Source organism: Eleginops maclovinus, chromosome 20 (genome assembly GCF_036324505.1).
Source record: "Eleginops maclovinus isolate JMC-PN-2008 ecotype Puerto Natales chromosome 20, JC_Emac_rtc_rv5, whole genome shotgun sequence".
Lineage (NCBI taxonomy): Eukaryota > Metazoa > Chordata > Actinopteri > Perciformes > Eleginopidae > Eleginops > Eleginops maclovinus.
Genome location: NC_086368.1, coordinates 13,481,680 through 13,507,635, shown reverse-complemented (window position 1 = coordinate 13,507,635; position 25,956 = coordinate 13,481,680). Strand labels below are relative to the sequence as shown.

Sequence of the window (25,956 nt, the reverse complement as noted above, 5' to 3'; positions counted from 1 at the left end):
AGTCTTAGCAGGTTTTTCAGATGAGACTGATGGTGTATTAGTCTATGTGTAATTTGTCAAAACTTGAAGTAGCCTAGCATAGATGAGGACAGGGTGCATGGGTACAATAACAAAACAAATTCTCATCTTCTTTCCTGCTAATCCTCATGCATTTATAGTGTTATCAAAATCATCACAAAAGCAAGTTCTATAGCCAAGCACGGATCATACCCTGGACCAAACCCCAAAGATACCCATGGCTGAAGATAAGATATCACTTTCAAACCTGTTTCACTTTTCAGGTATCTGTGCTTTTTGTGAGCTAGTGTATATTTTTGATTTAAGCCAACAGTTAAACAAAACTATCTCAAATAATATAACTTCTAGGTCGAGCAGAGATGTCTAATCTGTAGCATGAGGCCCCAACACACGCTCCTTTTTTTGTCAGGGTGCACAAGAACAAAAACATTGAACTAGTCTTTCATACAAAAGAAACCTGTGGTATCTACAAGAAACAGCTGCTTACCACAACATTTCTACCACTCAATTTCAGTACAAGTATAGTATCTTTGCCATTCCTTTTATATAAAGTGTCACCATCTTCATCACAAAAGCAAGTTGGATAGCCACCCATTATGTATGCCAATATATATGCAACCAATATGGCGAAGATAAATCAACATAAGACAAGATTCAACTTGAAGGTAATATAATTATATTTTAAAACTGTGGTATTACTGCTCTTACTTCGGTTAAGGATCGGAGTGTGTCCACCACCGCTTGAGAGCTGTAAGTTTGATTGAATTTATTCCAGTGAAAGGGTTGGATGAGCTGCTTCGCATTTCTCTCCTTGTTCCATAGCATATCATGATACGATGAGTTTCTTGATAATCGTGATTCGTGACAGACAAAAGCTCAGCATCACAGGTCAGAAGGTCACTTCCTGATGCCATTGATCTGAGGCTAAAAAATGAGGCTTCCTTTTCTGGGAAGATGGTTTTGGTGCCATGGTCTTAAGAATTTGTTATGTGCTGAGGTGGATTTTTGGTTAATATTCGTGCATATCTATAAGCACATGTAAACAACATAACTGTTTTTGCATCTGTTCAACAAACATACAGAATTTGATGCTAAACATGTACCATGCAAAACAAGACTTAAGACTTAATAACATATTTAATTGCTTGTGAAGATTAGAAGAATAATACAACTCGTATGGGTTTTTTCTTGATTGTGATACGCAACTTTTATTCTATAAAACTATTTAATAATGACCACCCTTTGCTTCAAAGATAACTCAAGTTGTTTTTATTATTTTGCTGAAGGTGGATTTAATATATTAATTCACTTGTAATTTTGTCACTTGCTATCAAACATGCATTTCAGACAGTGGTGGAAGACTTATAACAGAACATGATCTTTTCTGCAGGTGCAACTGTGTTTTCCTCCAGCAGGTGACAGTAGTGGGTCAGTGATGTTTCACTGAAGGCAGGAGATAACTGGTCCAGGGAAGTACGATTTGTACATTAACAAATCAGTTCCAGAAATACCACAACTTTTATTTAGCAGATATAAAGTCATGAATACAGCCTCTCTAAATGGATTGTTGGGCTACATTCTGGTCTGATTCTATGACATTTTAACATGGATATAGTGGGAGTCAAAGAAGAGTTATTTATTATTCACAATTAAAAAAATTAAAGTGTGAAATTTTCGCAAGAATTATAACAACTACACTATAAAATAACTGTCACCTAGCTAATCATACATTTTACAATATTTTAGAGTTAAGCAGACTTGCTGCTACTAAATAACTTTAATCAATATATAAATAGCTATAGACAGTTAAACGTAATTTCTAATATTAGCATAAGAAGCAACGTTTTTAAAGGACATTTGCATTTTATAGGGCATGATTTAGAATCAAGAAGCCAGTAATTACTTAACTGGTTTACACGGACACTTGGACACTCAGTCATGCATCAGATAGGCACGTGCAACTTCTAAATAATTTGCATCTAGTATGGGTCTATGGACAATACCCATTAGTCGGTTTCTTGTTAAAATGCTCCGTAATAGTAAGATTTGTGTGATTTACGAGAGGCTGTGCAGCATTCGGGTTGAATCCATTAAGCTTTTTTCCTAATTGTACACCATAATAAACCTTTTTTAACAACAGGCGCAATGACCCATAGTTTTCGTCATCATCATAATAACCTAATTGGGCAATATCTCTAATGTGAGACATTGTTTGTGCACTGTAAAAACATTTATACTCTCATAACAGTGCGTGCACCCTCCCTTCGCTCTGTCCCTCTTGACTTGGTGACAGACCTAAAAGCCTTTTGTTGCAATCTTAGCCAATGGAGACGGATTACGACACCGGGCAGCTGAGATATATAAAGAGCCCCTTTTTGACCGCACTTGCACATTTTTCAGTGACACTTCTGAACATACACACCTCCATGGACTAAATTGTACAGAAGACCCCAAAACAACAATTATACAACACGTGAGCGGGCTATGCATTTAACATGCAGATAATTTGTTCACTTTCAATCAAGACAGCCTGAACCGAGAATACACTGGGACGTACTTTTTCTTTTTTTTAAATTGATTGCAAATCTTATTTATCGCAAAAACTTCGGGGTGATCGTATTGGATTAGATGCATGCCACTGATACCCTGCCTTTTGTAGGATAAGGCAAAGAGCGGCGCACATCCGAGAGAGGGGATATAACGGGATAGAGCGAGTGAATAGACACAAAAAAGAAAGAAAAAAGTTGCATTGCCTGGTGTCCACGCATCGTCATGCCGAGGTACAACTTCTTACTGTGCTTGATGGTGCTCATCTCCCTGGGACAGTCGGGGAGCGATGAGCCCAATCTGCTGCTGCCTTCGGCCAGCGAGACGCCCACGGATGCCGGGCTGTCCCTGCTGGACGAGGACGCCGGTTCTCACGAGTGCTCCGCCTGTGTTTGGAGAGAGCAGAGCAAAGTGCTGAGACTGGAGACCATCAAGTCCCAGATCTTGAGCAAGCTGCGGCTGAAGCAGGCGCCCAACATCAGCCGGGAGGTGGTCAATCAGCTGCTGCCCAAGGCGCCTCCGCTCCAGCAGCTGCTGGACCATCACGACTTCCAGGGAGACGCGTCGTCCCAGGATGAGTTTATGGAGGAGGATGAGTACCATGCCACTACGGAGTCCGTGATCACCATGGCCTCTGAGCGTGAGTAATAGTTTACAACCCAACAATATTGTCTCCAAATGCGTCATGCGCTTAATTGGGGATAAGTTAGGATCAAATGACTCAGGCCTGCTGCGTGGACAGTGGAGCCAATGCTGCTAATTCAAATAACTGACCTACCCTACTTTTTATTTTAGATTGGGCCTCTATACTGTGTTTATAATGCAGACTTATAATATTAGACTAATAACTGTGGACAGCTGCTGTCAAAATAGGGATTTCGTGTGAAGCTGATAAATCAATAATCAGCAGTTGCCTATAGAGAGGCACTCTGAAATGGGAAACTCCAATATGGCCTGATGAACTTTTGTTGCAATGGTGAGGATGTTTGTGATTATAGAGGGATGAGTCCTGTTGGGGCAGCAGTCTAATATTAAGCTTGTCAGTCCACCTGAAGTCATGTTCAAACTTTCCCTCTTTCGAATGATGTTTCTGTGTTTGACGGGGAGATAAAGCACAACAGAGCCCTGTGAATGTCAAGTGCATTAATGATTAATGATAATGCAGCATTTGGCCAGCAGTTGCCCCACTTTATCCTTTATGTCTTTATTTTTGCATAAAGGCCCTAAATTCTGGAGTTATGATCACCTCGTGAGGCCCTCTGATTATTGCCCCTCTAACAATTTGCTCACCCTCTTATAGTTTCCCATAAATCCACTGATAAACCGCAGGCAGGCCCCTTGGAGACATTTTATAAAATTACTGTTGAACCCTGGCAGCTGTGCTCTATCGGTCTTTTATAGGAGGCTCTACCGGTTTCCCTGCTGTTCATCGCAGTGAGAAAAAGTGTGTCCAAAAAGCTGCTATTGTTCCCCTCATGCAGCAGCCCCCCTTGGCCGCACTTGCCTTTTTAAATGCGAAGTTTATGGGCGCAGCTCGCTTTTTTTCCTCCACCACGGGTACACAAAGACAGAGAATCACTTAGGGTCGAGGGGAGTGTGTGACCTTTCCCTAGCGAATCGTGGGGTTCAACAACATTAACACACGTAATATATTCTGCACAAGGCGGATAAAACACACTCCTAATAATCTTTTTTTTTAACTCTGAGAGAACAAAGATATGCCTGTGTGCTGGAGCGTTCCTCCTTATGTGCAGTATGACATTATGAAATGCTCATTATCCTATCTATGTATCTATCCATCTATCTATCTATCTATCTATCTATCTATCTATCTATCTATCTATCTATCTATCTATCTATCTATCTATCTATCTATCTATCTATCTATCTATCTATCTATCTATCTATCTGCCAATATGTTGACAGTCCTTCCTATCTTTCTGATAAAAGCAAATCAACCTTCACTTACAACTGCTGGCTCTTCATGTTATCTGAAATTAGTCTCCATGTCCCACCAATCTTTATCTACTCTATTCACTTTTTGTTTTTTAAGTATCACTTGCAAACATCTCTGTTCACCCTATTATTGTTTCCTCTGAGAGTTGTTTCTCCTCAGGACAGATGTAAACAATGCAGTTCATTCACTCGAATGGAGAATGGTGCACAGCTACATCTAACAGGTGAATTGAAATGCATCGTAAAGCCTTTTGACATTTCATTTGTCAACTGTTTGCTTTATCTATTGGCTATTTGAGGAATATTTAAACTAAATAATTGCGTTAGTGCTTCAAGCTCTAATGCTGATCCTCCTCAATCTTCCTCTGTTTCTATTTTCATTACTTGCTCAGAAACACATAAATGCTATGCATGCTGACAATGAAGATTATGTGTAATTTCTTATCGCTCTGATTTGCAGATTAACCCTACATTGTGTTATCCCCTCCCCACCTGTGCAGATAAATGAAACTGCATGCTTAACACACTTAATCTGCACATTACAAGATAAATCTAACATCTCCTCAATGTGAATTATGCTCTTTGCTTCCCACACTCACACACAACACACCATGCAAAGTGATATGACACCACCTCAAGCCAGAAAAAGACATTATGCATGACGCTGGCTAATTGCATATTTTCTAACGGCCTCATGCAGAGCCAGAGGAGCTAATGACTGACATTACCGCTATATCTGTCATGTTACAGCACTTCCTCTTCTGTATTGTTTGCCTCATCTCTTCACGTCAGCTGCAGTTTTTATCATCTGCTCCTTCTCTCCATCTCCCTCTCATTGCCTCCCCTCACCCCTCCCTCCCTCCCTCTACCCCCCCACCTTCCTCCCTGTTAGCCGCCCGCTCTCTCCTTCCTCTTCTTTTCCTTCGGTACTCGTGGAAGAGTTGAGAGAATGAGTGCATCTCTTTTCGCCTGTGGCGCCTTAGTGATCCCACAGGATTAAAAGTGCCTTTTCTGTCTCTCTGATAGAAGGAGGACTTCAAACACTATTCCCTGCGCACCTCAAACCCAATCACCCTTTTTCATGGTGGTGCACACTGCCTTTGATGGGCCATGTGGGTTCACACAGTACATACTGAACTGGACCTGTGCCAGAGTTGCTTCTTAGTATTCACTCAAGGTACGTGGGTGTCGCAGTGGGGGTTGAGATGGTCCATGCTTCCTGGTCTCTAATTACTATGAAATTTCATGGAAAAGTACAGCTATTTATATCATAGTGCAGCACTAAAACATCTCCCTCCGTATGGTGTTGAGTAGGTAACTGCTCCGCTCCCTATATATAAAAAATGAGTCAGTTTGGAGCAACAGAGTTCTTTTCTAGCGCAGCATCATGAATGAGTGTTGATTTTTATTAACAAATGTTATTGCATTTACGTATGATCCGTTTGTTTGCAGTTGTTTTGTGTTTGTTATTGTGTGTGCATATGTGTGTATTTTGGACTCAGTTTTGCCTGAGGTGGGGTGACAATTTGACCCCAGTAGTCTCTCATTTGTCACCTGTCCACATTAAGGCCAGACCTTCCTCTCCCAACAGTGACCTTCTCCTTTTATTCTGCCCGTCTCTGTATGCATGTGGTGATGCCGATAAACGGACTCTCAGTATTCAACTGTTCTGTTTAATATGAAGAATCAGGAACAAATATTTTAAGGAAATACTTCTCATGGTTATGACTTAGTTTGGTTTGTTTAGGAAAAGCTTTATTTTTGATCATGTCTTTCCTTGAGTAAACTTGTATTTGTGCTGTGATATAATGAGTAATGTTGAGATTGCCCAGTAAGAGAGAATCCAGCAGAGAGCAGCAGGCACTTACCCTCCCTCTGAGCCTTATTCCACATTTATATATTTATACGTTTTATTATATCCAAAGCATATGAAATCAGAAATGGTCTCGAGAAACACTTTACCCTTTCAAAGGATTGAAAGAGCAGTTTAAGATATAAAGAAAATCACATGTGAAACATTAATAATGACCACTCAGCTAATCCTGCTTTATGCAATCTTTTTAACTTGATAACCAGATGTTTTATCTTTCCTTCATTACTTTCTGTAAACTTACATTAGGATGGCTGTACTGGGATGTTATGTAATCCTGTTGATAAGTGACTCTTTCAGTTTAAGCACAGGCTTAGACAACTCTTGAGTTGAAAAACGAACATCTACATGTAAAGGTACGAATGTACACATTTCCACATGTGCACACTTGTGAAGACACATGAGGATGCTCTCTCTCGCACACACACACACACACACACACACACACACACACACACACACTCACACACATACTCCAGAGAAAAGTTCTCCTATTGACAAAAAGGGTCACAGAGTTCACAGCTATGTGATATATTGGAAGAGGAGACTATTAACCTCATCGGGTCTCTTTCTTTGGCAGCAAAGACGAACCGGTAGTAACTTGAACACTTATCCCCCACCACCTACACACACACACACACACACACACACACACACACACACACACACACACACACACACACACACACACACACACACACACACACACACACACACACACACACTCATCCTCTAACCACTCCCACAAAAAAACAAGTCTTTTATAGTGTTGACCCTATAAAAGGGTCATTTCCTGAAGGTGCAGGAACCATAAAAATTAAGAGGGAGAGCGCTAAAAGGACAGAGCAGCAGAAGCCGGACTGTCTTCAACTAACTGGCCAGTGTTTGCTATAAGTTGATGACTATGTGAGGTTTTTATAGATTTATTTATTCCGTTGAGGTCTCAGTTTGATGATGACACCTGTTCTCCCTGTGTAGTTGTTGCCATCAATTGAGGAAAAGTAGACTTTGTGTTGAATTGTTTGGACACTTGGGGGCACAACCGGTTTGTTTAAAAAGAAGTAAAATCTTAAGAAAAAAAGGTCTGTAGAAATTGCACAACATACTGTCAACTTTATGGCTAATAAAATTTCAAAGGGACCAAAGTCTATTAATACAGGGACAAAATTTCCCCAGGACCTAAGGAATCTCACTCCTTCCCCTATTCCCACGCTCCTGTGTACCAGTCCCTGCAGCCGGTCTTCTCTCCTGCCTTTTTAAAATATGTTGCTGAAGAATTGTATGCATGCCTTACCAAAAATACAACCCTGAGAAGTTGGGATACTGGATGAAGGAGTGCACAGATGTCACTTTGGAGGCATGGCTGTGCATGAATATTTTTTGTTTCCTCATTAAAAAAATAAGACAATATTGCTTTCGCTGCCTGCGAGATACTCGTTGCGTCTTTAAAGGATTTCAGAGAGTTGGGTGCACCATGGCTCACACAGCAGGTATGAATGGGGGCGGGGGGAGGGAGGGAGTCCACAGGGAGCCAGAAGCATCCCAGTCCCATCCTAAAGGGACAGAAATCATGCAAGGGTTTTATAGGTACAATTAAAAAGACCTGAAACAGATGTTACGTTTCACTAATAAAGGAAATAATTACTTCACACCAGTAATTAAGCCCTGTGTTGGGACATGAATGAGTAGGAGGAGGGGAGTGAAAAGATAAAATGGAGATCATTGAGGGGATTATTGTTGATGGATGCTCCAAGGCTCTGTGTGGTCGTGTGCGAGGAGCTGCTGAGGATCAGTTTATAGAAGAGTCCATTAAATCTAAGAGGCATTTAAGCAAAGAGAATGCTGCATTGGCATAATGCTTGATCCCTTGAGGGATTCACTGTGTCGGATAGAAGCACAATTAACAGTGGATTACCTCTTGATTACCTACATGAAAATTTAATTAACCTCTTTTCTTAGGCAAGGGAGAGCATCTTCTCTCTGTATTTATCACCTGTGGTTGTATTTTTGCAGCCATACCCGCATCACCCCAGGAAGTTCATTATGGAAAATGCACAGTCGAAGTGATTTCTTTAGGGACAGGAGCCAAGTTTGATTTATATGCTGTGCAACACAGCTCATAAAGGGAACGAAAGGTTCACTTTGCTTTGGAAATCTCAAGGAAGCTGTATAGAAGAGGAAGCTTCCTAGGGGGAGGGTTGGTCACACTTCTGTTGTCTGTTGGCCCAGATTGATAGTTTTGGGATACTTCAGGGATTGTGTTAAAATAGAAAAACCTCCAGGGAGAGATATGGCACTTTTTTGAGCAATAAGAGTGATGAAACAAATCATAATAGTCCACATGTGTATTCATGTAAGAACAAGAGAATACACAAACCTTTGAGCTCGAGATTACTTTTGATTGAACAACGATAAATACAGTCCCCCCCATTTCATAGTGACATGCATGTTTATGATTTATTTTTGCTGAGTTCAATGAATTGTTTTGCAAGAGAGCAAAGAAGCTCAGAAAAGTTTGTGGAATTAAATCATCATTAATTGAAATTACAAAAATGGTGTCAGTGTAGATGATGGTGAGCAAATTTATATGGAATTGCTTCAAGAGGTTAACTTTATTGTCTGACCTATTGTGGTAGTTAAGTCCAGCTACATGGAGTGTGAAAAATAAATTGGGAGATTGACTCCCAATAACTAAATAAATGGGTGATATATTTGAAATCTGAAAAAAACTATAATTTCAAGAGTTCTCATTGATTAAGATAAAACTAAAATGCACAAACGTATAACAAAGGCATTTAATAAAAGACTAAGACCCCAACAAAGTGACTGTACACTCGATAATGTGTGGTATTTGATAATGTAAGAAGATTTTAGATACATATGGTTTGTAGAAGTTTGCTTCATCAAACAAGGCAACAAAATCAACAGTCAGCAGAAGAAGTCTTCCATTTTCAAATTATAACTCTTCTACCAAAGGTTTTTGCAATACTACTGAGATAAACAAAGTGCAGAACCGGTTGTTTTATATATTGATTTTCTTCCACGATATGAACTCTTTCATTGTTTTGTATTCTACAAATGTTGTTGCAGGGCTTGTGTGTTAGGTTAGCTGTGCTAGTTACTTTGAGCAATAGTTAATATGCAAGTAGAAAAATACCTTAAATTGTGAAAAAAAATATAAACCTGTTGAAGGCATGCAGATTTCCTTGGTAACACCATTCCTTGTTTCTATTGTATGTAATGGAAACTGGTTATTTAAAGGAGGCAGGTTTGTGTGGATTGTTTTGTGTCTTGCAAGTGAAGATAGTTAATTTTCTCTCTGACCAATCAGTGGTCTGCAGTGTTTTGACTCCTTCTTTTAGTAAAAGCTCACCTCACTTGGATCCTTGACCGAGGTAGAACTAATAAAAGTACAAGTTAAAACTTTTGCAAGTTGAAAACCACTGCAGTGGACACGCGTCATTAGTTTACAGTACAGCATCTTCACAACCAGCAGTAGGGGCAGGTTTTGTCTTTGATATATCCCACACACCCTGTTCTGTGACATATTTTGTGTATTTTAAGTTTCTATCATCTAAGTGGCGGAAATGTTTCCCGCCTCTGGAGTATTTACTCCACTCCCTCCGTTTCCTATCAGTCACCTCTACGTCCCTGCTGAAGCCATCGCCTCAGGCTGCAGTTGTTTCTGAAACGATAATCTCTCAGGGGTCACTGCCAAATTGAAAGCCATACACACTTGGGTAAACTAATACAACCTTTAGTTTCAGCACACTTCAATTCACTAAGAAATACATTTCGAACAACACATTTTAGTTTGCAGTACATTTTGGTCAACACTTTAACCCTGTTGACTCAAAGATGAAATCCATTAAACACAATATAAACATTTTAGAAGAAATTTCCACCTCAGGACTTCATCATACCACACTCTGCATCTTCTACTTTAATGATATAACATGTTAGAATAAAGATTTTCTCTATACTTTTAAATACACTGCCTGGCCAAAAAAAAGGTCACACACTCTAATATTCGTTGGACCGCCTTTAGCTTTGATTACGGCATGCATTCGCTGTGGCATCGTTTCCACAAGCTTCTGCAATGTCACAACATTTATTTCTGTCCAGATTTGCATTAATTTTTTCGCCAAGATCTTGTATTGATGACGGGAGATTCGGACCACTGCGCAAAGTCTTCTCCAGCACATCCCAAAGATTCTCAATCGGGTTCAGGTCTGGACTCTGTGGTGGCCAATCCATGTATGAAAATGATGTCTCATGCTCCCTGAACCACTCTTTCACAATTTGAGCCCGATGGATCCTGGCATTGTCATCTTGGAACATGCCCGTGCCATCAGGGAAGAAAGAATCCATTGATGGAATAACCTGGTCCTTCAGTATATTCAGGTAGTCTGCTGACCTCATCCTTTGGGCACATAACGTTGCTGAACCTAGACCAGACCAACTGCAGCAACCCCAGCTCATAGCACTGCCCCCCACAGGCTTGTGACTTTTTTTTGGCCGGGCAGTATACATGACATGGGTAAACTGCAAAGCATGGTCTACATTATAGTCTGTTAACTGCTGTGTTAGATTGTCAACCTTGCAGTGGTGTTTACTTCAAATACAGTAGCAAAAACAAAATTCATATATAATAGGATTCACTTATAATGTGAGTTCCAAGCATCAACAATAAAAACACATCATGCAATTAAGTGAAAATGGTCTTTCTGTCTTGACCTATTCAGATATCTGCTTTATGCAAAATGTTTTAAAAACAAAGTTTTGATTTAACTTTTTTAAACGTCATTGTCCTTGAACGTTAACGTCTTACATGTATGTGTGGATGCACACAAACACAAGTGGTGAGACCCCAGCATGCTTCCTGCTGTCCAGCTGTCCATCTTATCACAGTTCACTGCACGCTCGATCTTTTCAACCTCCGTCCCCATCCAGACGTCCGCAGCCGCCCCCCTCATAATACTAACACATACAACCCCACCAAAAACAATAAGTCTGTATGCTAAAGACGGTCAGTTTGGATGTGTTTGTGTGTATTTATTTGTAGTTGATTGTGTGTGTGTGTGTGTGTGTGTGTGTGTGTGTGTGTGTGTGTGTGTGTGTGTGTGTGTGTGTGTGTGTGTGTGTGTGTGTGTGTGTGTGTGTGTGTGTGCCTGTGTGTATGTGTGTGTGTTCACTGAGCTAGAACAGGGAGCATTAGGAGGTGTCTTTTGTTGCTCCTGGGGGGCTACTGTGCTCAGTCCTAATAGGAGTCTTGTGCCTGCCGTTGTCTCAAGGGAGGGCTTCTGAATGAGGGGGTCTAACTTCACACACACACACCCCCTCCTCTCTATCCCTAGCTCGAGCCAGGCCTCCCCCACCACCCTCTCCCGTCCCTTGGGACTGACCGAGAGACAAAGAGGGAGTGGGGCTGGTGTGGGATGGGATGTTTGGGGGGGTGCACTGTGGCCCCTGTCTTATTAGAAGGGTCGTGAACGTGTCACGATGATTAATATGCCGAGGTGCGTGGGGATACCCTAGAGTCACATTTATTCAACATGAGGGCTCCCAAACACACACTCAACACAAAATAACACATTTGCATTTCCCATTAACAAAAAAAATATAGATATAAATGCAAATGAAACTCCTATCTAGGGTTATACCATTTTGCATTATCAATTCGGACATCAACAATAGATGACCATTTCTTTCCCACCTTATTTTAGTTGCAGATTTTCACCTGATTCGCACATGTTACGTCATATGTACACAACATGCACACAGTCCCCTTTCAAGAGTTTGGATGAGGAAGTGATCCTCAAAAATATGATTTTATGAGAAAGGTGTCAATTTTTTAATTTAAATTCAGAAACATTTTGAAATGAAACATGGTTTATTTATAAAATCCTGCCTAACTGACACCGTTCATTGTGAAATAATTTGCTTTTGGTGCCTCACATTTAACAAAAGAAAATTCAATAATTAAAATGTCGTAAACTTACTTTCTGGTGTATTTTATCATGTTATGATCACTGTTTCTCTTCCATGGTAATCAAAGATAGAAAAATATCCATTTGACTAGAGTCTACCATTTATACTGCCAGCGTTCAGCCCCCTCACTTGTAACATGTGTTAACTATTCAGTATAACTACATCTTAACTCTCCCTCCCCATCTGTTTTTTAACTGTTTAACTGGCTCAACATTGCTGCATTTAATTATTAAAAGCATTTAACTTTGAAACAGGCTTCGGTCATATTAAAATGGACAGATGGCATGCTGAATAAACCCTTATATACTATATGTTTCCCCATAACATGCACGTATAGGAGGCTCAGGGCTTACTATGGGACACAGGTACCCAGGGAGCCCACCAGATGTTTGATAGGCTCACCTGCAGGCCTGCTGTGTGCTGGCAGTAAAATTCATGCGCTGCATATGCTGCAATTATACCACAGGGAAATAAGCTGCTGTAATAATGAAGTAGGCTGGAAACATGAGAAGGAAAAGAAAACAACCCTGTTTCTTTGGAAAAACACAGCCTCTGTCCATACTTCACCTAACTTGTCTTTTGCTTTTTAAATAAAATACGTTTTTTACTGTATAGGGACATCTTTCTCTCTGCATCTTCGGTTTGGCTAAGAAGAGAGGTGTCGTTGCTCCAGTAGGTGGTGCTGAATGCAAAATCAGAATTCATGTCCTTACTGCAGGATTGAAATCAGTTGAAGGATAACTTAGCAAATTGTTCAGGAAATTAGCCATAAAATCAGTCCTGCAGTTGCAGTAAAAACATGAGCTCTCTAAGCAATATTGTGTTATGGCAGCAGGAGATGAGGTAGTTCAGGTAGAAGCTTTAAATGTCCCACTGGTTTTATTATCTTTACAAGCTAGCTCTGCTCGTGTTGCAGAAGTGGAACGTTCTGCCAAGACGTATGGTGTAATTAAGCTGCAGGCATTCATCCTACATGGTTTGCCTCTTACTTGTAACTTACAGGATCTATAAAGGCCCAAATTGATTTCACCTATCAATGCAGTCATTGTTTAACATGACGTAGCTCATATGTTGTGCATGTGTGTTTAATAACCCAGGTCCTAACAGGATCACGGTGTATGGGCCGGGCTTCTCAGATTACTCCTTAAGAAAAGGTCTCTGCTTGTGAAGCTGGACCCTTTCAGCTCTGCTGTGTTTAGTGGTTTGTCTCTTTTTTTCGCCTGAAAGCCGAACAAAAGCAATACAAACAGTTTGCAAAGAACGAGCTGGTGTGTGTCAGTCCCCATCTGCAGCGATTAAAAACAACAAAAAGTAGTAAACACAAGTAAACCCCAAACAAACTGCAGAATGATTCATTCCCAGTTTTGTGCTGATGAGCAAACACAACACCATCCACGTTAATTGCTGTGACCCCAGCAACCCACCAAAAGGAACATTGACATATTGTTTGTCCAGCGTGAGACACTGTATAATTTACACTCACTAATGACTGTCCCTGGAAATACAGGCTGAAGGACCATGTCTGTCCCCGGCTTGGCCCTTATTCAACGCTCGCCCCGGACTCTTCTAATGGATAGTCCATCTGTACCTCGGTGAATTCATATCCCTCAATGCATGACCATAATTCAATTACAACACTTGTTTGGTGTAAAAGAAACAAAAACAAAAAAACAGCCGGGTGCAGTGTTCTCTCCCGGTCAATTGAGGTTTGATAAACAATTCACTATTGGCTGGAGAATCTCCACCCTAATCAAAACAAAAACAAACTGTGGCTGAGTTTGCGCTGATGTATCTCTTGGGTTTTTATATGTTTCTCTGGTTGAAAAAAAAAAAAAGCGTTTTGTAAAGAAAAACGTATTACCATTGCCATGGGGTCGACCTTGACCTTCAAACTCAATCTGGCTATTAGGGCTGCCCCTCCCCAGCACCCCTGAGATGTAAAGAGGCTGACGGTTTTGACCCCTGATCCCATTTCTTAACTAGGCTGAGGTGCCAAATAACCTTTTGACCCAGGAAGCATTTGCAGGTTGCCTGAGCAACCTCAGATTTAGCAATGATTGACAGGTCCGAACTGTTTTTTATCTGCTTTTTTCAGGAGGAGAAACAACCACACTCCTCTACAAGATAATTGACAAAAAAAGGTGAAATGTTTATTTTTGCACAAATCTAGATTTGTGATATGTCAAAGATGCTCAGAGAAATTGGGCAGATTAGATATTCTATTGTATTCAGTTGGCACATTATTATGCCAGATAGATGCAGAATAAATTTCCCTTCATAAATGAACGCTTTACATGGAAATGAATGTATGAATGCAATGGATGGATGTCATTATATCAGATGGAAGTATATGTAAATGAACCATGAGCAGATTTGACATGTGGTGCAAATCACAGAAACTCCAGAGCCGAGGATCATGACAGGAATAAATCTGCCTATTTTAGGAGACGGCTAGTGTTCTTTGACATAACCCTTAATCCACACCCCAAATATATTTTCAGCAAGTGCGAGCCAATAAAATAACTCAAGATATTTTAATTTTGCCAGTTGTGATGTGGGGTGGACCATTTCATTACGATTGACCCAGGGGAATCTAAGGTTACCATCTGGCCACTGGCCACCATTACTGATCCTTGTTTTAATATGCAAATAGAACTGTTCTTCAACTTTGATGTGATCACAAATGTAACTTCACTGAATGGACCAATCAAAACCAGCATGTGCTCATGAGATAACAGACCGACTTAATGCAGACATAGCTTAAATCAGGAGTTAGACTGAGTATGGCAGTGAAAATAAACATTGAGTTTGGCCTGTAAGTTATAATAACTACTTTGAACACTGTCTCTCATCTCATGCAGGATATTGAATTTGTTTATCATGATGTACATCATATTTATTTGTTAGTAGTGTTTGAGGAAAAAGTTTGCACTTCAATAAAAAAAGTGTGTGGAAACTTATGGAAGCTTTGCAAAAAAGTATGGTTCTTAAAACTGCTTAATGATTCTTCGTGCCCCTTGGAGTATCAATGTATTATTGTAGTCTTAACACATTCTTCATACATGAATGAAGAGAGTAATGGTTTGCTAGAATGATTAAGCATAATTGCAACTGTATGTTATATCTGTGCTTGTGATCTAAAATGTGTATTTCTTAACCCCTCAGTCAGGATTCTTGTGTTTTTCATTCCATGATTTGTGACTTGAAAATGTACATTGAGTGCATGAAAGATTAGTAAGAGATAGATACTTGATTGATCCCAATAATTATTTTTGTTTCAGCAGCAGTGTCTTATTCATTTGCTCTTCAAAACACAGTGCTTTGGACCGCTCTGACGCACAGTGTGATGATCATGGATAGATTCAAAAAAGCACAACCTAGAAAAAATTCCAAATTCAATTAACAGAAACTCTGTGGAAAACATTGCAGCCTTAATGTTTATTACCAAAGAGCAAAACTATGTTAATAAGAAAAAAACGTGTTAATACAAATATTTTGAAGCAAAATGCATGTTGTGTTAAAGTTGACTTTTTAACATTACTTTTCAGGGGGGTTCGTATTCCTTTGAAAGAGGTAATACGACAGGAATTGAGAGGATTGGGAATGACGTTATAGAAACAGTTCTCAGTGCTATTTCATGATCTCAATGACATTTTATGAAGTATTCTGCTTAAAGATGTATAAATGTGTCCTCTTGTCCACAGCGGAGCCGCTGGTGCAGGTGAACGGGAAGCCAAGCTGCTGCTTTTTTAAGTTCAGCCCCAAGCTGATGTTCACCAAGGTGCTGAAGGCCCAGCTGTGGGTTTACCTGCGGCCGCTGCAGCAGACCTCCACCGTGTACCTGCAGATCCTCCGGCTGAAGCCCGTCACGGATCAGGGCAGCCGCCACATCCGCATCCGCTCCCTGAAGATAGAGCTCAACTCTAGGGTTGGCCACTGGCAAAGTATTGACTTTAAGCACGTTCTGCAGAACTGGTTCAAACAGCCCCACACCAACTGGGGAATCGACATCAACGCCTTTGATGAGAGCGGCAATGACCTGGCAGTTACCTCGCTGCGACCCGGGGAGGAGGGGCTGGTAAGCACCATCAGACCTGTCCCTGGGGCAGGAGGGGGGGTTACTTCTCTTTTAGCTAGATTGTACATCTTGCATAAAATTCACTTAAACAAATATTCATAAAAATAGAATGAGGACATAAACTCATCTCATCTTTTTGTTATTGTCTTAAAAAACTCAAGTTAGTTTTAATATTAACACAGAATTGCTATCAGTCGCTCTCAATTTATGATGAAATACAGGATGCCGAACTGATGTAAAACTATTGTCCTACAATATTCTTGCATGCCAAAGCCTTATGCTTTTTCAGAAAGTTCCGAACCATTTCTGTAAAGTTTATAGATTTCTGAAAAATGTGATTCATGAATAGAACCTGTATGTACAACCTATATAACACACTACAGGAAAGGGAAAGCTTAAAAAAGCAGAGAACATCTCCACCTTATTTTAGAGGTTCACCTCAAACAAAAACACAAAACAAAACACACACACACACAAGTGTGTTGTGTCAGTTAAAAACCTTGATTTGTAAAGTTGGCATGAAATAGAAGGGATCTGTTGAAGGCTGGACTCAAACTCTTAAATTTCATAACTACTAGATGAATTGGTCTTAGAAGTCAAATCTTTAGTTTGTGGTTGTTTTTGGGGTTTTTTTTGTTGCAAACTTGAGTGTTGAACATTAATTTTTGGGAATAATTCCATCATCTGTAACAACCCAGCTTTGCTTCAACTGGTTTCCCAGTTACAATATTACAATGTAAGCCAACAGCTATGATTTGTGTCAAAAGTGGGGATAATTCATTACAATCATATCCATACCACTAAATGGAGGATTTGACAAAAACGAAATGAAATTTAAAGTACGGTATTTATTAAAGCAACATGTACTTTTGACCCTAAATACGGCACCACCGCAGTCTTGAACATGTCACTCAAGACAATGCTATATTTAGTTCAGTCCAGAGAAAACACAGAGGCTTTGTGTGGATCTGACTTCACCATTCACCATCCATCCGTCCTCTACCTCTTTACACCATTCACATATTCTTCATACTTTCCTTTTAAAAATGGAAGCCCAAAAAAATAGGGAATAGAAAAGATGTTTGAAAAATGTGAAAGCATTGTAAACTAATGTTTTTCTGAATAGTTTAGACACTCCTTTTAAGATTTGACCATGAACCATTGAGCCTCATGTTAAAGAAATCCTCTTGGGCATCAAGCCCTAAAAACAGGATTTTTACATCTATTTATTTTTTAATTGACTGTGTTTATGTCTTCAATAGAAAGAATCGGAGGATGAACCCCTCTTTATTAGTCACATACATGCACACAGCAGAGCACACACAGTTAAATTTGTGCTCTGCATTTAACCCATCCTAGTGCTAGGAGCAGTGGGCAGCTATTGTGCAGTGGCCGGGGAAAATGAAACGCCCAACGTGGGGCTTATGGAATAGACTCATTGGCGTTGAACATGGGTTCAAACTTCAGTCTGAAAGCAACAAAAACACCTGTAAATCATTAATGTTAGTAATCCCAGAGTTACTGCTTCTGACAGAACGCAGATACATACAACAGTTATGTTGAATTATGTAGGCCACTCATCCCTGTTAAGCAAAACCAAATATTTACCAAGTGGTCATTTGGGTCATGTCTTCACAACACATATCAGAGGTCAGCTCTGGTGTCTTGGCCAATAAGTCCATGCCCTCTGAGCACACAGCAGTGTGCAATATTATTCTTAAATTTAAAAAAAAGGGAACAGATCAAAAACACAGGCAAGCGTACCAAAATAAAACAAAACACAACAAGCAAAGAAAGACTGAAGCTCTGCTTCTCCCTGTTCTCGGGGTCTTTTTTCTACAACAAAAGCTCTAAAGGCCAAGCTGACATGGTCTCACCCCAATGGCCTTTCAGCTTATTTCCTCTTTTGAATGCGTCACAAAAACTGTGCTCGGGCCCAGCTGGAATCACTGTGGGGAGTGGAAGGCTTTGTAAAACAAACATGATGGAGTAAAATATTTGATCTGCTTGCTTTGCCTAAAGGTCAAGGTTATGGTAGCCTGCAGATGACCTCCTGGGTCATGGATCAAACCAGAGTCATCCATGGATAGTTCCTGTCAATGCTCTTTGAAACGCTGCTCATATGTGACATTGTGTTTCGTACTATAAAAAAGACAAGTTCATTTATATGATCGTGTAAACCATCAGAGGAGTCGATTTTTACCCTTTTAGGCTGACAAAAGATATCAAATTCTTTGTCACTTTCGGCTTCTGATTCATATAATTTGTCACTTTCGGATCCTTTCTGGGCTTCCAAGTGTCAATGTTATTGTTTGGAGAAAAAGAAGTAGGTATTAGTGACTGCTAGTTATGTTAATGTATATTACAAAGTACATTTTATATTGTATTGCCCTGTTTTAATGTTTAATCTTGTAACGTCTTAGTTGAGGGTTTTACCACAGTTTGCAACACATGGCCTTTTTCCTGTTAATGGCCAGCTGTGTGCGTTGCACAAACCAACTACAGATATGTGTGGTGGTACTATGGCATCTTAAGTCAATACTTCAGCGTTTAACGCTATCAGAAGAAGTTTGTGGCTGTGGTCCAGTTCCTCTGAGGTTATAGGATAGCTGACACATGGACACATGCAGATGTCAAATGATTTTGTCTGAGTTCTTGTCTTTGCTTGAGAAACAAACAGAAAATAAGAACTTTACACAGCTATTTGTCATATTCCACCTGTCAAAGAAAGGATGAATTTGAGTTGCAGAAAAAGCACAGATGGAAGTACCTTCATTAACAATAGCTTTGAACCACCATGCTCAACCTTTTTAAATAACCCTGTTCACTCTTCCCTCTCTTCTTGTATCACTATTGTTCAGATTATAAACCATTCAGGTCTGCCAAAGAATTGTAATTGGTTTTACATCTATGTCAGAAATTAAATGACTAATTCCACTTTTGGGGAAACGCACAAGAGATGAAAAGATCGATACCGCTCATGTCTGTGTGTTTAATATGTAGCAAAAGCTTGTTGAGCATTAGCATAAAGTTTGGAAACAGTAAAAACAGTTAGCCCAGCTTTGTTCAAAATCTGCCTGCCAGTACCTTTTCAAAGCTTTTTGTTTAATCTGTGCACAAACTGATCTGTAAACACAGCATTCTGAGGTTTTAAGGAAACTTGCATGCTGTAACAATTTCTTGGCAAACAGCTGCAGGGAGATGTTACTACCCAGAGGCTTGTGGTAGCCGTGAGGTTGCCAGGCAACCAGCAAAGACACAAAGGGGGGAGGATAAACGCTTGACCGTCAGGAAATAGTTACAGTAAGACCGTAACTCCCCCTTTAAACTTTAAGTACTTTAACCACTAATGTTCTGTTCATGAAACAATTACTCAGAAAGGCGGCAATTAATCTAAAACATGAACTGTCCTCCCAAAAATACAATTCACGATTAATTAAAATAATGATTAACAAATGAATGCGATAATGTATGTCACTGAAATCTCTCCTTTACATTACACAACACATAATACATAAATACATACCAGTTCTGTTTTCAGGGTTTACATGCTTTAATGTTCAAAAAGGATTTATTTTTGTTGCAGCAACTCTCTCTGAAACCAGAGCCCAGTCTGCTCTGATTGGTTATCTGGTCGGCTCTGTTATGATTGGTTACCATTTAAAGAGGTGTTGGAGGGCTAGCCAATAGAAGCACGAGTGCTACCTTGTGATATCACTATGTCACGGAAGTAAACAAAGGAATCCAATGGAGGTGTTTGAGGCAGGGGTGGAGTGTGTTGGATAGAAACTTCCTCTGGGGGGATGTTCACCTTTGCAGACCATTTACATGCACAAAAACCTATATAACACACTGCAGGAAAAGGAAAACCCCAAAAAGCTTAATAGGGCCTCTTTAAGGATCCTTTCAACATGAGAAAATTGCCTTTTCTTTAAAGGCAAATATGAAAAATATGTGAATGGTGAAGGCGGGTCTAAATAAATCAGCTGTGTTTACTTTGGACTGGACTAAATAAAGAGTTTATTTCATTTATTTACCAACGTTCTTACTTACTCAGCTCCAACCTTCCCATCCTCCACTCCTAAGGCTTCCAGTAATCGCACCCGAATGGGCCTTTATGCTAAGCTAAGCTAATAGACTCCCATGTGTATGTCCTGAAACACACTAAGAAGTGTACTGATATTCTCATGTAACTCTTGAAAAAAAACAAAACATAAATAAATCACTTTAATAAATCAGGTGAACATTGGCATTAAGTAGTGATGTCTTATACTATAGATGTTTTGTATTTGGGTTGCAGAAAAAATCCGTAACTTCTTGTCAAGTAAATACATTTTCCTCAACTGCTAACAGCTGTGTTGTTCTCTTATAACCACCTCTTTCTCTCTGTCCTGCCTCTCCTCCCCCTGATTCCAGCAGCCGTTCCTGGAAGTGAAGGTTCTTGAGACGACCAAACGCTCTAGGAGAAACCTCGGCCTGGACTGCGATGAGCACTCCACCGAGTCTCGCTGCTGTCGCTACCCTCTGACTGTGGATTTCGAGGCTTTTGGCTGGGACTGGATCATTGCCCCCAAACGATACAAAGCCAACTATTGCTCCGGCCAGTGCGAGTACATGTTCATGCAGAAATACCCGCACACCCACCTGGTGCAGCACGCCAACCCCCGAGGCTCCGCAGGGCCTTGCTGCACCCCAACTAAGATGTCCCCCATTAACATGCTCTACTTCAATGACAAGCAGCAGATCATTCACGGCAAAATCCCGGGGATGGTGGTGGATAGATGTGGCTGCTCTTAGGCTGCAGGAGAAACACAAATGTGTACAGCCACCATCGCTTCAAAACACCCGAAACCCTTACGGAGTCTCCCTTGTCACCAGAACCCACTCCTCGGCACCAGATTTCACGTTTGCACAGCAACAAAATCATCCCACTGGGTTTCCATTTTTCCAGTAATTAAATTGATTCCAACCGTTTAAAATAGAAAGAAAAAAGTTATAGTTTAAACATGAATCAACAAAGGACTGAAGTAAGGTACATCCTGAATTATTTAAAGAGGTTGTCTTTGTGAAGCAGCTTCAGAAAACGGTAAATGAGACACAACTATTTTATAGAGTGTGTGTTAGTTTTGTGGGTTTTTCAAAATTGATTTTTTTAACGGCATCTTTGTGAAATGTCCAGGTTAGTGGGTCGAGATGACAGGAGACTTAAGCATTTACAATATTTTAAAAGTAATTTCAGTCCTAAGGTGAGTTTGGAAAGAACTTAATTATACAGATACATTTACTTGAGGGTGATGTTTTATCCACAAAAATGTTTGCAAGGGGGCATGATCAGAATTATTTTGCAATCTTTCACTTTAACAAAGAGAAATGAATCCCCACGTATGTGAGGAGGGTTTACCTTTAGAAATACTGTTAGTATAAATCCAAAATCTTGTTTACAGATGTTTAGAAATGTGTTCTTGAGATTTAAGTGTTAAAGGAGATCCGAAACCAAACCTATACCCTCTATTAATGTATAACACCCCAGTGTGACATTCTCGAGTGTCCACTAAACCTTTCCCAGTTACTTTGATCTTTTTTATTTGCAGTCTTGTAAAACTCAAAAAGAAAAAAGGGAGAAAAGAGCTTGAGCTATTTGAATTCTATCTTTCAAAGTGAATAAATGGAGCCAGTGTAGCTATTTCTGAATTCCCTGCGAAGTAGATAAGACATCAATTTAGGTTTACTTCCACACTAAAGTCTCAAACTAAGAACTGTAATGTAGAGGCACTCTGAAGTTATTCAGCCTGGGAGAGGAGGAGGAGCAGGATCCCGCAGGATGACGAGAACCCGACACATTTTCTTTCTTCTACGTGACAAAGGGAAAATACCCATCACACCTTCAACTTTTGCCTGAATGAGATGCAAATGCACTGTTTCATAACTTGCAGAGGGTTGGGAGTGAGAGTTATACGACAAACAGAGGGCAAAAATCCTTAAATCCCCTGAAAGAAAAACAGAGTGACTGTAATGTGCCGCCTGCTGTGAACTATTGAGCTGGAAATGGTTCAAACAGGATTACATAAATATAACTTGAACTTTTCACACTCATACTTACAGAAGTTTTTGCATCCGTTAAAATTAATTTAAATTTAGAAAGTGCAGTACCTCCATAACTCAAATCATCAACACAGTTAATTAACCTTTCTCTATACTAGTTTCAAAAAAGATGGAAATAAAAACACAAAATCCTCTAACTCTAGTACTGTACTCGGAAATAATAGCTTTTATAAATCACAAAAAACCACATAACACAAGCAAATCAAGAGAATGTAACTCAAGCGCAGACTTTAGATTAGAAAACATTTGATTGTTTTTTAAAATGCTCACCTACACCTCAACGGTTTTGTCTTCATAAAATATTGTTAGTGCTTGAACACAGAGTAGATTAGAAACGCTTAAAGTCTGTCTTTGTCTCCTGGATGTCAAAGCAAAGATATCCTTTTGTTGTAAACGAAAGCACTATGCTGTTGGATAAAGGAAGAGCCTTCTGACATTATATATAAATGATATATGTATATATTAAAAAAAGGGGTACAAAAACCTTTTTTGGGGCACTCTACCTTACCAACAATAAATTTTGCACTATGGGACGTTCATGGCGTGAGGAGGTAAAGTGTTGTTTGTGTTTTACAAAGCACAAGAGAGCTTGTACAGTATAGCATAAAAAAGAAAAAAAATATTCAAGCTTCGGGTGATAAACCATGAACTAGAGAGGTTATCACTTCTTTTTGATACCATCACGCTTTCCTGACTTTTGTCTGAAGCGGGGGCCTGTCCATACACTCACACACTTTTATCCAATCTGGAACCTGGACGTAGCGTACCAGCGGCCTTAAAGGCCTCCTTTCCCACTTTGGGTGATAAGTCATGTGTAAATTAAGTGTCTGGATCAATGAAAATAGAATGCTTTAACTGGAAATGGCCCGCCCACAAACTTTAATTTGTTACCATGTTAGAGAGACTACGTCGTTTTGACATAAACAATGTTTTGACTGTCTTGCATAGACATGTTTTTGCCTTTGTGTGTATTTTAAGTGAAAGCACCCATGCAAGAATGGGAGGTGTATCCAGGGATTGTTAGCCAAAGTAGAGGATGACATGTTGTGTGCTGTAACTTTTGTGATCGCAGGAATATGCTAGAACATTTCAAAGGGAGGAAAAAGCTGGTTTAGGGGCAGTGGTTGGAAATAATTCAACTGGTCAATTATCTATTTATTAATAATAATTACAATGCATTTCAAAGTCTGTCTACCTCACTCTAGCCTCCTAAAAACCTTGCTTTTTTAAATTTGTCATCAAATAATCTGTGCAGACATTTAACCTATAAGAAAGCCCCCAAAAATGTAGACGAAAACCACAGGGTCCCCTTGCTCTCAGGTTCAGATTGAGTTATTGACAGAGTGACTGATGGTAGCGGCTCTGGTAATGTGTGGTCAAAAGATATAATTAGCTGTGCCCACATCTATGGCTTGTTGAGAAGTTGCATTTCGAATTTTAGTGTTTGTATACTGGTATGTGTGAGAGTGTTTTCATATAGATATATGAGAGTAAGAAATCTCTATGTAAATACCTACCCAAATGTTGACATTTATGATGCTTTGGACAGGTTCGCCGCTTCTAATGTTTTTCTCACTTTCCCCGTCATTCCTCCGTTCTTTGTGTAGTTTTAAAAAAAGAAATCACCCCAACTTTGTAGTTTAATGGTGTGCATATGAATAACTGTTCAATTGTTATTTTTGCCTTTTTGTTGTTTATTTACTGTCATTTTTCTTTTGTACAATAAATCATTTATTTAGCTTATCGGATTTGTTGTTTATTTCTAAAACTAATTGTACACTCTGGTGGACAAAGTGGAGTTTGTAACTTTTTTGAGTGTCGGGCTTTCAAAATAAGAGATTTAAGGACATCAACATGGACTTTGCGAAACTGGGATGGACTGTTCCTTATTTTCAGACATTTTATAGACCAAAGGAAAAGTCTGCAGTACAAAAAAATGTAAGCCTACAAAAAAAGAAAAGAAATGTTGATTTTAATTAAATGTACTATGTCAACAGATGTCACACAACTGCATTAGGTTAGTTGAAAGCAATAATCCATCCATCCATCCATCCATCTTCTCCCACTTTTCCGTCAGGGTCGCGGAGGTAACAGCTCCAGCAGAGAGTCCCAAACTTCTCTTTCCCTGGCCACATCAACCAGCTCTGACTGGGGGATTCCAAGACGTTCCAAGGCCAGCGAAGAGATATAATCCCTCCACCTGGTCCTACGTCTACCCCTCGGTCTCTTCCCAGCTGGACGTGCCTGGAACACCTCCCTAGGGAGGCGCCCAGGTGGCATCCTCATTAGGTGCTCGAACCACCTCAACTGGCTCCTTTCAACGCGAAGGCAATAATATTAGGTTTAAATAAAAAGTATTAGGTTCAACTTAATATTATTGCTTTCAACTAACCCAATACCTAATATTATGTGAAATTTCTTGACATAATACTCTTGATTAAAGTCAACGTTTCAGTTTTTTCCCTGTAAATGCTGTTTCTCCATTGCTGCTACACTGCAAAAATATAGTAACCAAAATTAATGCACACTTCTGTCCTGCTGCAACCTACTTGAGCTACCCCTGGCAGTTACTGGGTGGAATAGAAATAATACACAACTACATTGTGTTGTTTTATGGCGACACCTATGGTAATATGCAGTTATTGCATTTATCAAATCTCTCTTCCCTGGGAGCACTGGTTTGGATTTTCCAGAGAATAATGCCCCAGAAACCCAGTTCATATTACTGCAAATATTGCAATACTTCATCATAGGCTAAATCGTCATTGTTATCTCATGTGGCGATAGATTTGACTTAATGGAAATATATTATAAATATAACAATATGTGTGCAGATATATACTTTCTGTAAATCATGAGTATTGTTTTGAAGCTTTTATTTTTTTGTATTTTATCGTAAAAGTAATCAAATTCAAACAGTGAATCACTGGATTCAGTTTTTGGATATCAAATATGAATTTGTTTTATTGAAGAATGTAAACTCCCCCCAGGTTTCTCTGACACCTTCGGAGGCACACACACACACACACACACACACACACACACACTTAGGCCACCGATGGCATCCTGATTCTTAGAAAACAGTAGCCTAACGGGCAGCAGAGGTGGCAGGAAGCAGATTCACCGCGAGGCTAATTGGTGGAAGAGAGCGTTCAGGGGACAAAGGTTTAGTCTTGGGGTTCGGGTTGCCATTATTTGGATGTCATATAAGATCCAGCCTGACCCAATTAATATGCCACCTGATAGGAGGGCCTCTCATCAACCTAATTTAGAGAATCAATAGGGGACAAATGAGAGTGAGAACGAAGCTCTTTACGGATGCGAACACACAAAGACCACCCAGTACAAGCTCGAGGAGACTGATGCCAGCAATGACATAAACCTTTTGACAAAT

The 25,956-nt window shown here is 39.8% G+C and overlaps 1 protein-coding gene across 2 annotated transcripts; it reads left to right on the top strand.

The window, feature by feature from the left end:
• Window positions 1-2,429: 2,429 nt before the first annotated feature.
• On the top strand, window positions 2,430-24,655 carry gdf11 (growth differentiation factor 11). Of its 2 annotated transcripts, none has more exons than XM_063911889.1 (3): window positions 2,430-3,205; window positions 16,087-16,460; window positions 20,880-24,655. In XM_063911889.1, the coding sequence occupies exons 1-3, from the start codon at window positions 2,791-2,793 to the stop codon at window positions 21,255-21,257; spliced, it is 1,167 nt and encodes a 388-aa protein (XP_063767959.1). In that variant the 5' UTR covers window positions 2,430-2,790; the 3' UTR covers window positions 21,258-24,655. The 2 variants fall into 2 exon arrangements, with proteins under 2 accessions (XP_063767959.1, XP_063767958.1); XM_063911888.1 differs by having other exon boundaries at window positions 20,877-24,655.
• The last annotated feature ends 1,301 nt before the right edge of the window (window positions 24,656-25,956 follow it).

Coding starts and splice junctions, on each gene's coding strand:
- gdf11 (XM_063911888.1), top strand. CDS start 2,791: ATGCCGAGGTACAACTTCTTACTGTGCTTGATGGTGCTCATCTCCCTG. Junction 3,206..16,086: donor GATCACCATGGCCTCTGAGC/GTGAGTAATAGT, acceptor TCTTGTCCACAG/CGGAGCCGCTGGTGCAGGTG. Junction 16,461..20,876: donor GACCCGGGGAGGAGGGGCTG/GTAAGCACCATC, acceptor CCCTGATTCCAG/CAGCCGTTCCTGGAAGTGAA.